The sequence below is a fragment of the Pecten maximus genome, chromosome 1 (genome assembly GCF_902652985.1).
Source record: "Pecten maximus chromosome 1, xPecMax1.1, whole genome shotgun sequence".
Classification (NCBI taxonomy): domain Eukaryota; kingdom Metazoa; phylum Mollusca; class Bivalvia; order Pectinida; family Pectinidae; genus Pecten; species Pecten maximus.
Genome location: NC_047015.1, coordinates 51,188,029 through 51,203,945, shown reverse-complemented (window position 1 = coordinate 51,203,945; position 15,917 = coordinate 51,188,029). Strand labels below are relative to the sequence as shown.

The 15,917-nt window shown below is 36.3% G+C and overlaps 1 protein-coding gene across 2 annotated transcripts; it reads left to right on the top strand.

Annotated features, from left to right (window-relative positions):
* Positions 1 to 2,366: 2,366 nt before the first annotated feature.
* LOC117337315 (folliculin-like) lies at positions 2,367 to 14,959 on the top strand. 2 transcript variants are annotated; one of them, XM_033898236.1, is made up of 9 exons: positions 2,367 to 2,485; positions 4,048 to 4,405; positions 5,396 to 5,533; positions 9,382 to 9,838; positions 10,814 to 10,962; positions 11,622 to 11,735; positions 12,196 to 12,442; positions 12,936 to 13,038; positions 13,379 to 14,959. In XM_033898236.1, exons 2-9 carry the CDS (start codon positions 4,160 to 4,162, stop codon positions 13,548 to 13,550), a joined length of 1,626 nt encoding a protein of 541 aa, XP_033754127.1. In that variant the 5' UTR covers positions 2,367 to 2,485; positions 4,048 to 4,159; the 3' UTR covers positions 13,551 to 14,959. The 2 variants fall into 2 exon arrangements, with proteins under 2 accessions (XP_033754127.1, XP_033754135.1); XM_033898244.1 differs by having other exon boundaries at positions 2,398 to 2,454.
* The last annotated feature ends 958 nt before the right edge of the window (positions 14,960 to 15,917 follow it).

The following is a 15,917-nucleotide window of genomic DNA, read 5'->3' as shown; positions in this document are numbered from 1 at the left end:
TCCAAACATTGTACCTGAAGATGTACATCTGGGTTGGAATAATAGCGGTGCTTTTCTTGGTCCATTGTTATAACTGTCTAGGCTGTCATCAAATTGAATAAGAAATACTACATTATAATGCTGTCATGAATACTGTATGTGTTTTAATCTGTCGTATTGTTCTCATTCGAAATTTAATGCATGAAAGATCTCCGGTGTAACATTGAAAATGGACACCCGCGGAAATTTATGATTACTTAATAAGTTAATATCTTAAATTTGATAATTTTTAATCACTAGAATTATTATTTATTCTATATTATCTAGGACGCTTTGAGCTTGACAATATAAAGATTAACAGGAAGATGACCTGAAATGTATATTTCACATTTCTACATTTTGTGAGTACAAAAAGAAATGTAGTCATTTCATTCATTTATATACATATCATCAATATATAATTACTATTCATAAGTTATTACTGCAAGGTCAAGTACACGTAGATCTGATATTGATTAATGAGTAGCAAAAAATGTTCGACATTCATTATATATGTGATAATATAAATAATAATAATAATAATTACTAAACTTGTGCAGTTTTAATAAACCTGCCACATGTACAGCCAACATAATCCAACATGTAGAACTTAAACAATCGTGATGGTGCACTGGTATATATAGCTAGATCATCAGTCAGGTGCTGAATGATACGAGACAATTCAGCACCCAAAGCTTGAGCTTATATTAAGGGTTGAAAACAGCTGCAACAGAAATCCACAAGACTCGGCTCTATATTGCTTCACATGCCTTCGAATTCTTTTCCAAATGACATAACAGGGTCTCACCGGTTTCTGACTATGGGTATGGAAGGATGCCGAATACTAAGATTATATTACATGTGCAGATACAATAAACTATATATGGGTGTCTTCCTTCATAGGTGTTAGAATATATATACTAACTTCTGATGTGCTGACAGTAGTAGATACATGTTATCATGATGAATGAAGAGTCAAGCACAAGTTTCAGACCACTCTCAGATTATAATGGGTTCGAGATGCAAAAGCCACAAGTTGGGTTAGTTATTTCCCCTCCGATATCTACACCAACTATATACTGTACATGGATGCATTTCCGGCCATTTATTCCTTTGAATAATTAAGCGTCATTATAGTAAAACTTTTTTAATGCTCATTTTTATAATACTGATAATATTTTGATATACACATTCTTGCGGTTTTACATCATTACGGTTTACAATATTTTGGAACATTTGATTCACAATATTTCAAAATATTGGTATACATTATATTAGATTCTATCTCATTTTACTCAACTGATAATGATCATGAGTACACGGAGGCATAGGAGGATGAACAGGCCATCAGCAGGGATAACTCTGGCTCTAAAAACCTATGGGAGATTTTATGAGATTAGCAAAATTCCTATGAGATTTGTCTGTATAAAGAGGTACAATTTTGAATTTTTAATGAAATTTTTTTGAAAAACATGGGTAAAAATCCCCAAATCTCTGCCCAAAGTGATCCCTGCATCAGGTTAATATTAGGACTTCCAAGTGTACTGAGGATCGATCCAGATAAGCAGGGCTTAAATATATAACCTGTAATAGCAAAGCCAGTCAATGTAGCATATGGTTTAGTCTCCTCACATGTGTTTGCTACAAATGTCAATACATTAATATTATGTATATCATTTGGAACGAACAACTGTGGTCTGATCACAGGTACATGTCTAGTTTTATATTACCAAAATTGGCCACAAATACCAATGCATGCACATAAGTACTATTTCTTGATGTTTTTTATAACATAAAATTATATATGTCCCTGTGATCTTAATTATATATAAAATAATTCATAAATCGTAACACATTACTGCACAGCATCCAGGATCACACCTCATCCTACTTCTTCATATGCATATGGAACATAAATTGGAAGGTGTCACCATTCATCATTTACGCCATCACTATATAACATGCCCATACAGCAGCAACATAGCCTAGCACATGTCATAGTAGGGTTACACTGCATATTTGACAAACAAGTTCGTACACGACGGTTATTTCTTACCTGTTTCCTCAAAATAACAAATTATGCCGTTTATAATATCCTCGCTTTGAATTTAAAAAGTCTATTACACACATGCTGTTCTTTAAAATCATCATACGCATTTTTTGCTCCTCTTAAACAGTTAAAATTAGACGGGTGGTCGAGTTCGGAACTTCTCGCCCGCCATTTTATAACAAACCGAATGTTTAGATTTTCCGAGTCGTTTGTAAGACGATACTTTTGATTGGCTTACTGTATTTGAACCTATCCAATTGTATTTATCGTTTTATTTATGGGTCATTCTCACGTGATTCTGAACATGGCGAATTGGAAAATGTAAACAACTGTTAAGGAAACTGAAAGTAGAGAATATTACTTATTGAAACCCGTGTGGCGGGGATGTAAGTGCCAGAATTCAACAAATAGTAATATGTAAGTGTGTTTTTTTTAGCTAAATGTAATCTTTACTCCAGTGAGATGATCTGAAGACACCTCAGTAAGCTAGTACACTCGTTTACCTACAAAAGTAGACACCAAAAGTGGCAGAACAAATGTCTGTCCACATAATGAAAAGATTAGTAAAAAAATACACAGGCTAAAGTATATACAGGTATTTCTCGCTAATTTTATCATATTAGACTAGACATGTCCCTATGGTCTGTCTATACCGAGCTGTGGTCTGCAGGTACTTAACCCTTTGGGCTTCATATACATTTACAATGAAAAATTACATGCATCTTTACACCAGACATGGTGTCAAGGCCAGATGAAACTCGGGCTAGCATAAGGCCAGAGGCTACCTGCTGTCTTACATTTGTAGCAGGACTGGACTGGGTCGATCACCGGTGACCAGGTAGCTCAATTGGTAGAGCATCCGGCTAGTGTTCGGAGGTCCCAGGTTCGAATCCCGGTCTGGCCGCTACATTTTCTCCTCTCCTGTTACAAAATTGGCGCCCAACCAAAATACCCACGGTGGTGGTATAAGGGTCTCGTGTGTCATCGAGGGCGAAGACTTGGGGAAAAAAGGAGGGAGGTGTGTAGCGGGACTGGACTGGGTCGATCACCGGTGACCAGGTAGCTCAATTGGTAGAGCATCCGGCTAGTCTTCGGAGGTCCCGGGTTCGAATCCCGGTCTGGCCGCTACATTTTCTCCTCTCCTGTTACACATTTATATGTATGTCGTGTAATACTGTACATGTATCCACTGTCACTCACAGCTGTAATGGGGCATGCTTCTTTGGCTCAGGAGATGGAGCCATGGATTATTACGCTGGAGAAACAGGTTTGATTCCTATAATCAGGGCTTAATACAGCAAGGAATATGGTTTTCCCTTCTTAATTCACACTCGATTTGTAATGCATGTATTCATATCAGGGATGGAATATAATACTTATTCAAACAAGTGTAATAAAAATAATTCTGTTGCAATTTTAAGTTTCCCTGCACAGTTTCAGTTGTGAAGCGGTCACAATTGAAAATATAAAATATTTATCTGCAAAACATGTATTCAATCAAAATTGTTCTAAATCTACATAATGTTTTAATTACCATTGCTATCAACAGTAATTTGTAAAAGTACCAGGTAGATGAGTTTTTAATTTGTTTTAAAATGTTCAAAAACAATATTCATCTCCCAGACAGATCTTAAATACTCACTGTATTCATAATATCCTCCTTTGTTACTAAATCAAATATCCAACTTTGTGGAAAAGGAACATGATTCATGTGCCTCCAATGGGGATCAAATACACAACTGTACATGTACTGTATTTCCAGAATGTACTGAATACACTCATATCTGGGTTTTGTAAAATATCCTGAGCGTCTGAATGAATTAACATCGAAATCCTGCAGTAAACATTTCAGGTTGGATTATAGATACACAGAGGCATGTGAATTTTCTTAATTCACTCCTTTTGAACTTCTTCATCTCTTTTTCTTTTCTTTCCTTATGTAAATATTGATGCCTATACATTTTTTTTTCTGTTTTTAGGTGACATATTAACTCCATTGTAAGATTCAAGCAGAAGTTTCACGTAAAGGAGTTACAAACAGAAATCTGTGATGATATCAAGAGAATGAAATCATAGAGAAATCAATCTACAATGAATGCTATAATATCACTATGTCACTTCTGTGAGCTACATGGCCCTCAAGTGCTATTCTGTACACAGCCGAACCATCCCCAGGAGTTGGGGAGTGTGGTCAATGTGGTGGGCGGTGCAGAAGAACAGTACAACACCATGCAGCTCCTTCTGTCTCGTACACAGGGAGATGGCGGAGCACAGAGCCTGAAATCTCCCATATCTGAACCGAGCACACCGACTCCCTCGTCGTCTAACTACTGTGAGGTAATTATACATGAAAAGTGATCTAATCATGTCACTGTTCTTACAACAGCACAAACATGCATCCCAAAAGTTCCCAGTTCAAAACTCTACCAAGTGATCTTTAACTATTATCTTGTGTGAAGATAAAAGACAACTCCGACTGAACTTATACTTGTATATACTTTCAAATTCTGCCTTACTATGCAGTAATTTTCATGCTCCCTGAAAACTTTTGAGGGAGTATATAGTTGCAGCTCTGTCCGGCCGTCTTTCCTTTTCGTGTCCAAAGCATAACTTTGCCCATAAATAGATGAATGATGATACTTGGTGTGTACAACAGTTGAATTAAGACAATATGTAGTGTACTAGATTCAAGGACAACAAATCTTTATTTACAGAGTTATTGCTCTTTGTTAAAATTTTGTGTATGCAGCATGGCTTTGCCCACAGTTAAATATGAATCATGATACTTAGTGTGTACATCAGACAATAATCAATGCACTAGGTTAATTTAAGGATAACAACTTTAACTCTATTACAGAGTTAACACCCTTTGTGAAAACTTCTTGTCTGGAGCATATGACTTTACCTGTATTTCAGCTATAATTATAATGAAACTTGGTGAATACATTGGTCCTACTAAGACAATGTGCAGTGTACCTAAGTTAGGACCAACAACCCCTTAATAAGAGTTACAACTCTTTGTTAAATTTTGTATCTGGGACATAATTGTATCATCAGTTGATGCTGTTGAAATTTACAGCTGACATGTACAATGGTTATCAGACTGAGTGAAGCATACCCTTTCTTGGGTCAGAGAGAAATCATGGTGATTAAGGCTCCTCTGAATAGCTGATATATAATGGGGCTTTTGGGTTCCAATCTCAAAATATTTTTGTATGTAAGAGTTCAATTTCTTCAAAAGTAACATTGTGCAAATCAACAAATATTGTTAGAAGTTTCTATGAAAATCCAATTCTGATGATTTGTATTGAATGCTTTCTAATTTAGGGCTGTTACTCTGTGAAGCCAGGCTTTGTAAGTCATGATGATGATGTGAAGGTTAGCTATGTCAGTAGTCGACAGCCCCACAACCGAGAGGTCTTCAGCATGATCCGACAAGCCTGTCTACGCAGCCTTAGTGGCGAGGTAAGCCTTAATTAAGATTTATTTATCATAGGGACTTGGCTTGTTATTTGGAAGTTAGATTCATTTATCATAGGGACTTGGCTTGTTATTTGGAAGTCATAGATTCATTTATCACAGGGACTTAATCGGTTTGTTGTAGAGAGGTAAGATGGAACTTAATTGTTTGTTATGGAGAGGTAAGATATATTTATCACAGGGACTTGGTTTGATGTGGGCAGGTAAGATACATTTATCACAGGGACTTGGTTTGTTGTGGGGAGGTAAGATATATTTATCACAGGGACTTGGTTTGTTGTGGGGAGGTAAGATACATTTATCACAGGGACTTGGTTTATTGTGGAGAGGTAAGATTCATCTATCACAGCAGGGGCGTACGGTCCATTAGAAAAAAAAGCCCGGGCTTACACATAAAAAATCCTGCCTTTATGTTATCGTCCAACATTTCAAGAAGCCTCCGAAAAAAATTATGATTATTACTTCAAAGTTTTGATTTAATATTATAACCAAATTATTGATAATACCAGAAAATGTATCACTGTGTGCTATATATTATAAAATATAGGTCTAGAGCATTCAGGAATAGCTATCACATCGTCTTTATACCACCGGGTGATACCGGAAGTTACGAATCCGACAGGGAGTATATACAAATCCGACAGGGAGTATCTACCCGAAGGGGGTAAGGACATGGCTGGGGTATGTTTTATAGTGATACATGGCATTTTAACATACTATCGGAAATATGATGATGCCCACAGAATTCTACGCTATCTCCTTTATACATATCAGAAATTCGTTAATCTCATAACCTTGCCGTGTTTTATTGATGCTCAATATTATCCAGCTGCCCTACTGTCAAACGACGAATTTGCTATGATTTTTGTCAAAAATACCCAATAATCGCGATCAAAACACGATGGACAGAGTTTTGGTATTAAACATTGACTACAATAAACTATTAGTAATCAACAATTTGTTTGGATTACAGCTATAAAGTACCTTAATTGGCTAATTATAATGACACGAAAACATTCCGACGCGGAAAATCTCTCTCCAATATCTGAATCCGACAGGGAATATCAGTACACAGGCTTTCATTTGATTTTCATTCAGATATCAAATACTTGTAATCAATATGACACATGATTTCATTTATTTCCAGATAATTCTAGATTTACCCAGTTATCGGAGGATTCTGGTGTTTTACATTTGATCCGGGGACTTCTTACCCGTTAACGTTTATGCGTATTTTTGTAGGCGTAATAAAACGTTTAAGTTTTGGAGTTAACGAAATTGGATTTAACCCTTTTTTTGGGCGCATGAAGCCACAACGAACTCTATTTACGTGTTGGCATTATCCTGAAAGTTAAAAGAAATAAGTGTTGACGTTATTAAAGTCTCTACTTCAAAATTCATTGGTAAGGGGTTACATAAATTGATATTCTATATTTGATCAACAATAGTTCGAAAACGAGCACATTGACATATGATTTTTCGCCATTTTCTGCTATGGCATGACATCCGATTTCCAAAAATAGATATGAGAAAACAAGTTTAATACAGGAAAATTCTGGCTTCTCAGAGGTGTACAATTCCTGTTATCATTGATATGATATTTGTCAATTGGACATTTTCACGTGTACATACAACATATCAGTAATACGTTACATACAGGATTGAATCAAAGTTTCACAGAATATCTAACAGTGAATTGTTTTGCAATCTATAATACGACATTTAAGCGTCCGAGGGAGGCAGTAGCTCCTGGGAGTAGAACAGCGCAACAATGCATCTAACGTATGGAGTAATTGACGGGCACAATTGCAGATTTCACTTGGCTTATACGGAGAGGTTAGAAACATTTTCTGTTAGATGCACATGCTCCGTGGAGCTTTATTCATCAAATTGTTGTATACAGTTTTTTTTTAGTTTTTTTTTTAGTTTGTTAGCAGTTTCGCTCATTCTGGACACTATCATAAGTGGAATTGAGCTTCATAAGATCGAAAGCAACTGGACCCATACAGTTTTCAGTTAGACTTATTACATTTTGATAACTGAGCCCTGAACACGCGTGTAGCGCAATACACACACTGTACGATGCTTGACATACTTGTACATGTATATATTTACATTTACACTGCAGCCCCACTATATAACTTTACCAAGCTCACTTGAAGGTTACGAGTCCATAACGTCATTACTATAGTGACGTCATAATTGTCACGTCGGCAATAACGAAAGATGGCTGTTGAAAAGGTGGTTCTGTCTTTGACAATAATAATTTGTTCATTCATCGTAGGAGCAAAATTCCTGGATATAGTCTTTAAAAATCGTTGTCAAATGTAAGTATAAGCATTGAACAATTTGCCTTTGTCCAGTTGGCATTCATCAGCCTATAACTTCCAAATGAAAGAAGCTCAATGCTTAAGTATCACATAGTCGCGACTTTGTGTACTGATATTCCGCGTCGGATTCAGATATTGGAGAGAGATTTTCGTGCCATTATAATTAGCCAATTAAGGTACTTTATAGCTGTAATTCAAACAAATTGTTGATTACTAATAGTTTATTGCAGTCAATGTTTAATGCCAAAACTCTGTCCATCGTGTTTTGATCGCGATTATTGGGTATTTTTGACAAAAATCATAGCAAATTCGTCGTTTGACAGTAGGGCAGCCGGATAATATTGAGCATCAATAAAACACGGCAAGGTTATGAGATTAACGAATTACTGATATGTATAAAGGAAATAGCGTAGAATTCCGTGGGTATCATCATATTTCGAATAGTATGTTAAAAGTCCATGTATCACTATAAAACATACCCCAGCCATGTCCTTACGCCCTTCGGGTAGATACTCCCCGTCGGATTTGTATATACTCCCCGTCGGATTCGTAGCTTCCGGTATCACCCGGTGTATACTGTCACCCCCTGTTTCCGGTTGTATAATGTTGAAAAGTGTATTCAAAATGAAGAAGGCTTCAAAAATGTGCCCAGGGTCGAAACATTTTTCAAACCCAAGGAAGAAGAACCAGCGACTAAAAAGTTAAACCAGTCTGCTGATAGCTAATTTCCTTGCCCATGTAACGTACCACAAGCACATTACAAAATCGGACCTACATGTTCCAACAAAAAATTATCCCAGAAAGGCCCAAATAACCTAGACATGGGATTTCTTACCCAAATTGAAAATGTCTTTTATTTAGACAGACAATTGTCTTTTGTCTAAACTATAGAAACAAATGAACATTAATTATATGTTTTTACCGGAAAACTTGTAGTTCAGTATAATTTAGAATTACGTAAACATATTTTGAAATTACTATCTCGGAAATCAATTTCAAACCCTCATAAATCTTTAAATTCATTTTCCGTCGGGGGGGCTTCGCCTCCCAACCCACTGATCCCCCACCAGGGCTCTGCCCTAGGCCCCACACCCCTCGCCTGGGCTTACACATTTTTGTTGGCCTAGCTACGCCCCTGCACAGGGACTTGGTTTGTTGTTGGGAGGTATATGCTAATCACATAGGAACTTGATTCGTTGTCAGTATTGAAGGGAGGTAAATTGTTGCTTATTTAAGAGGCATAGTTTGTTTTTGAGATTTAATGAAAAGCATGATGATCACTTACAATCTTCATATTCTTATAGTAAGATTTCTTTAAAGTTGCAGTATTTTGCATGTTTTCTTTTTCAAATAAAGTATTACTTTAACTATTTTCAATATCTATGGGTTGCATTCTTAAATGTAGAGGATATATATATAAGCAAAGACCCTTGAATATTGAGGCTGAACAGTAACATGCCTATAATTAGATCAATTCTGATTTTGATATATTATTTTCTATAGGTTTGCCCTGGCACTGAAGGACCTATATTCTTTGGAAACGACCAACAAGGTCATGTGATATCATACTCTTTCTACATAAAGGACTTTCAAGCTCGAGGATTTCAGAGGCGATACAGTATAATAATTGTAATGATGGATAAAATTTACTTGCTGAACTCTTGGCCATTTTTAGTGAAAAATCTCAAAATTGTGGTCGAACACTTGCAAGAGAAAGCACAGAAAGTTTATGATGTCGAGCAAGCTAAAAGTCCAAAAGAGCTGACCAAACTAGCATCCTTCAGAATTAATCCCAAACCGGCTCGCTCACTTATGGAACTAACAGAGGACCGAAACATTTTTAAGATTCTTCATGTTTCGTTCGTTTGGATACTGAAGGCGTGTGGTAATCGTATCACCGAGTCTCTCCTGGAGGGACCCCCGACAGAGGACTCCATTATAGACCTGGAGAAACAGGAAGGTATCAGAATTTGATTTTTTTACAAAATATATTTCTATATGTTTGGCTTTATTTGAAAGGATAAGTTTTAGGGTGGTTGAGTGGCACAGTGGTAACACACTTGCCTTTCACCTAGGCGGTTGGGGTTCGATTCCCCAATCGGACATGAAAACGTATGGGGTCAGCTGCCCAACCAGTGATTTGGGTTTTCTCCATGTACTCCAGTTTTCTCCTACACTAAGACCCTTCATGCACTTCCATCCGAGCCAACACACATGAATAATGAATATTATAAAACTAAGTTGATATACATTATAAAATAAATTAAGTCTACATTTTTTTTACTATTGATGGGATATAGTATGGCATCTGGAAAATTACATTAAAAAACTTCAAGCTTCAGAAAAAGGTTATTCCTCTGACTTCAACTTCAAATTCCAATGATTACATGCTTCATTAGTTATCTCCTCTTCATTTAGTATTTGAATGCAACCACTGTAAGTTCAAAGGTCAGACTTCCTTTTGACAAATTGAAATGTACCCTAAAACAATTTAGTTTTAGCTACTCTGTCTGGTGGAATAATTGGATTTTTTTAAAATATTATCAAACAAATTTATTTTTTTAGAAATGATGTCAAAAATAACATTATAAGATATAGTAGTCTCCCTCCAAAATGGTTAAGGCAGTGTGGTTTCCATCACATTACATTTGTAAATTATTTTCTTCTGCATATCTAGAAAACAATTTTGGCTTGCTTGATACTTAAGGGGTTACAATCACATACACTGTCTGTTATAAGCCACTGGAGTATCGAGGATGCATGTTTGGAGGAGAATTATAAGAGAGATTGTATGTTGAATACAAGAAGTCCAGTGCATTAGTTTGTAATTACCCCTTGGAGTATCGTGGGTGAAAGTTTTGAGGAGATGTTATCAGAGAGTTTGTGTGTTGAATAAAAGAAGTCCAGTACATAGGTTTGTATGTTATTTTTACAGAGACTGAAGAAGGCTTCATCAAGTTGTTTAAGAAGAGTGATACAGAGGAAGAAGTGGAAGAGGAGAAGGAGGCAGAGAAGGAAGAAGAGGAGGAGGAAGAAGAGGAATTATCAACATCAGCTGTACAGAACATTAGATATCTCCTGAGGGTTTGTAATATTACTCCACTACCAGAAATTGTTTCAACTCAGCATAGTGGTAAATCATATTGATATAGTTATGCAAGATTTTTCCATGGTATGGTATCAAAACTCTGTATAGTTATCAAACAGATTTTGTTTTGTTTGAAATATTTATGAAAACAAAAAGGACTCCAGATCATCATCAGATACCCATGGTTGATTGCAATATGCTATATATGCTACAGTTATGATAGAATATAAGAGAAGCATAGCATAGTGCAATCATCCTTGGGTATTAGTCCTATAATATAAGACTTAGAAGTTTTTTTATTTGTCGAACCTCGAAGAAATTGAGGTTTGGCAAATAACAAAAATGTAAATATCCGATAATAAAAGTAAAAAATTCACACACGATATGAACCTTCGAAGTCTTATATTATAGGACTACCTTGGGTACTAAAGTATCTGACAGTGAGTCCAAATCTGAAATGATGAAATCATGATACTAATTTAGATAAGAATAAAGTATTTTGCCAATATTGCATAAATATCTTCCTCTGAGTTATACAGACCGGCTCTTATCCTCTTCTCCTCCGATTCATTTTATCCAGTACTGATTTTACACTGATAAATGATATGATTTTAATGTGAATTAAAACTTAAGTTATTTCTATATTGTTTTGTAGAGTCTTGGTGAGAAGAAGTTCCATATACTTGCACACCACGCTGTTATTGGTAACCAAATCATAGTCAGAGGAGCTCTGAAACCAGCTGTCAAATCGGTTCTTAGTGCGTTGAAGGTAATTTTCGATCAACATGGATTTTGTTGTTTTCTTTCTGTACCTACACAAATATTTATGACTATAGGTTCCTGATATATTACTAAGACCTGGTTTGTGAAATGTGTTATTAGCCTTTAATTTAAAAAACACAACATCCAAGTAAGATTGTCCTTTTGTTTTTTGTGCCTTTTTGCTTTCATGAATGTGTTTATGTAGAATTTTCATAAAGAGCTATATATATCATATATATAAGAAAATTAAAAACAAAACTCTTAAACTAATGATTTTTGCACGAATCAAATCTTTACTCACATTGTATTAAATTTTTTTTTTAGAAAACTTGAGACAATAAGTCCCAATATGAGATCAGTCACTGTGCCATTTCTTTTAAAGATTATACATACATCTTAGAAGTCATCCATAAAAACATGGCACCTGCTTTCAAATCTTTAATGTAAATATTCAACTCTTCTTTCAGTGTATTGTACCGAAAGGCTGTTGTCGGGTTGTCTCCTACAGTCAAGAATACGAAGCATCCTGGAAATGCAATTTCCTTGGCTTAGCTCCGGATGTTCATATTCCAAACCACATCATGGCCACAGAAATGTTTGTACTGGTGGAGGTTATCTCCCCTGTAGTTGACAGTACTGCTTGTCCTCCGGGCCTTGATCAGCTGAGGGAGTGTGATTTCAGCCTGGCAAGCCCAACATCGTTACCAGATAAAGGTCAGTGTGAAGAGTGAGAGGTCAAAAGGTCAACCTTTTCCAGGACTTGGCAAGATTCTATTAACATATTTTTGTCCATATCATAAACTGGATTGATTTACCTCCCTTCTTTCAACAGTTCACAAAATATTGCCCATAGTTTTTGTGGTTTCACTCTGTATTGAGTTTAAGTTGTGATCTTAGCTCTGTTTGTTAATGCATTTTAAGGCTAACTGTGACAAAGTGTCTTTTGTCTGTCATTGTGCATCCATATGCAATTTACATTTTCCAACTCTTCTCAGTAACCAAAAGCCCCAGGGTCACGATACTGGGCTAATAAAATGTTTGGATGTATGACCTTGATATACTTTCAAGGTCACAGATGTGACATGTGTTAAAAGTTTAGTTTAAAAGCAGAACATCATCTACTCTATCAGTCTACCTCAGAACTCCGGTGACTGATAAGACCAGTGGGCCTCTTGTTTATTTACGACCTTTCTTTCCATTGTTTCAGGACCAGCTGTTTTGACAAAAATGGAGATGGCATTGAAAAATACAAATCTTACTAACGAAGTCCTAGAACAGTATCTTATATGTCTCAAAGAGGAATGGATGAAGTAAGTCCAATTTTGTGATCAATACTTTTAACAATATCATCAGAAAAAAACAGAAGAAAAAAAGAAAGAAAAAAACGATAAGGGTGACAATTAAAATAAGAAAATAAATAAATTATTTTCTCTGTCTCTCAATAAGGTTTGAACTTCATTTAAGTCTTATGATTTCATTCTAGTCTCTTCACTATAGAAATGGAAAAATCAATATTTTTTACAAAACCTTTGCAAAATATATAGCTGTGATTTTTATGAACAGATATTGAGAATTGTTGTTAGAGACATTTACAGATTTACCCAAAAATGTTAAAATAGACTTTATATCATTCCAAATTTTCTATTTCAGTAAAGTGAAAGTTCTGTTCAAGTTCACAAAAGCAGGTGGCAGTCGGTCTGAAGAGGACACCAAGAAACTGTTACAAGTGGTCGGTGCCCAGGAGGAGGATAAACAGCTACTGAAGTTCTGGATGACAGGGCTAAGCTGTCACTACAAAACTCACATACTGTCTACCTACTAAATCTCACCACTGACGGCGGAAATAACGGGGAGGGGGGGTAATCGTATCGTCTCGGACAATTCCGTAAAAGCTTAGATTCAAACCTCGAATTTATACCACATTTGTATGTGTACATTCCGTAAATCTGAGGTGTGTGGATGGAAAAATTGTGATGTCCATTGATGGATATGATAATGTACAAGAAAAAGCGTAGAGGAAATTTTTAACTATTCTATGGAGAATATCACGTCATCGTCCTTGCTCAGGCTTGTGGGAAAGTTTCTTTAGCATAATGTACTTAATCTGCTGTAGTTGTAGGCTTAAAGAGCCAGATGTTCCTTATTCAAGTCCCAGTATGGACACGTTATTTTCATATGAAATATTCACGAGTTTAAATCTGGTGTATTGTTTTCATAAGAAATGCAGACGTAAAAAGGGAATTGATTTTTGTTGTATTAAAGTGGAAATGTAGAGATTTCTTACAAAATGGGCAGCATCCATTCAAGGTTTGGTCACAGACCTCGACAGAATCAGCTGAGATGCTGTGACTGAAGGAGAGGAAGGACTTACCAGTCCTAAGATTGTACACAATGTATGGACGACTGAAATGTGGTGTAGAAATTCTCAATGATGAAGGTGATCGGGTTCGAGTTACTAAAAGGGAGAGTGGGGTCTGGAGGGAGATTTCAATACATGTAGCTAGTGCTGGAACACAACAGGGGAAACAATTGAGAAAGAGATTTTGAGTAATGTGGTTTTTTTTAAATACATGTATCATGAACCTTGTTTGAATGTGTATTTACAGAATTGCTAGTTGATCTAACAACATAAAACCAGGGTACGATGTGACTGTGGTTTGAATATGTGCATGCTGCCAAAGTGAATTATTTTAATCATTTCAGCATTATCTTGCCAATAATCCTATACTATTCATAAATAAATACAAATACATGTATACTGTTCCCAATTAACTTGTATTAGATATTGACACAGGGGCTTGGAAAAAATTGCCAACCCACAGTTCATACATGTACATTACATAACACGACCATGGGTTAGGAATTTCTGACAAACTCATGTGGCTATGAAGTAAATAATCCAATTACAACATTACAAAAAGAGGAGTATACTCAGAGTCAGAGATAGTATTTAAACTTTTGCTAGTATACAATTACAGAAATTACGATACTCCGGTCAATTAATTTGTGTTCACCAGTCGCCTACCAAGCCAGGACAGCTACCTCGATGTGGATTTTACTTCATTAAGTAATTATGTATCGCTCCAGTGAGTTACCCCACTACTTAACATTGTAACAGTTTTCTATTTGTTTAAATTGTTTAAAAATGTGTCTTAATTTCAGCTAACCATTACATGCATGTATTTCATGTTATTTATTGTTTTCCAATAAAATACATAATTGTGATATAAATGTGTTTTTGGATTTTTTTTCTTATGAGCTAGCTTTTAAGACATCAAGCAGCTATATGCAATTCCAAACTCTAAATAGTCCAAGTTCCAAAAAACCAAAGCCAAATGCCTTGAAAATTAGTTTCATTTTGAATGTAAATAGCATCTGAAAGATTCTTGAAAATCTGCCTGTATTTCCCTTGACAGGGCAAAATAAATAACTAAATAAAAATGAAAAAAAAGTCAATAGTAAAGAATTACCAGTCTCTGAAGGTGCATTGTCCATTGTGCCTCCAGCAATAGTCTATATGGCTACTCCTCCTAAATGGATGATGCAGAAACAATACCTTCTATTTTCGTGAGTAGGAAATATGGTCCATAGTTGTCATAAACATTTTGGGCTGTCCCACTTGAAGATGGCTACACACAGTAAAAAAATAGTCCATAGTAGTCATACACAGTGATTGACTAAATCACTGCCTGCCCATGGATGGCTTCCAGCTCTTGTCCTCCCTTCTCCACCCATGCCCGCTGGACGACTTCTCTGCTGCCGTTCCCAGTCACATATGTCCTTTGGTCTCCTCCAGGGATGCCTAAGCTAATGCTACAAAACAAACATCCTCCAGATGGACTGTGCATGAAGCCTCTGCAGACGATTACTACTGGCATGACCCACGCACTCCATCCTTTTGCCCTCACGTCATCAGCAAAGCTGGCGTATTATCATAATCATCCGCTTTCCGTGCTGTAACCATTGTAGAATGCATTTCAGTTGTCTCCCATCTAGCCCATGCATCCTGTGGTCCAATTTCAACCATCTTTGCCTTCCGGATCGCTTCCTCCATATTCCTGATGTTGTCTTAGACCATCTTCCTCCGACCAACTGCTTTTCCCGACCTTTGAACTTGTTGTCCCCTGCCCCTTCTGCCAATGCAGGTAGCCCCAGCAAAGTCGCTGTGCCTAAATCGACATTTCTGCTT

Bases quoted from the DNA above. Each gene is read 5' to 3' on its own strand.
- LOC117337315 (XM_033898236.1), top strand. From the start codon at position 4,160: ATGAATGCTATAATATCACTATGTCACTTCTGTGAGCTACATGGCCCT. The intron at 9,839-10,813 runs GTATCAGAATTT...TTATTTTTACAG, and splicing joins AGACCTGGAGAAACAGGAAG to AGACTGAAGAAGGCTTCATC. The intron at 12,443-12,935 runs GTCAGTGTGAAG...CCATTGTTTCAG, and splicing joins AACATCGTTACCAGATAAAG to GACCAGCTGTTTTGACAAAA.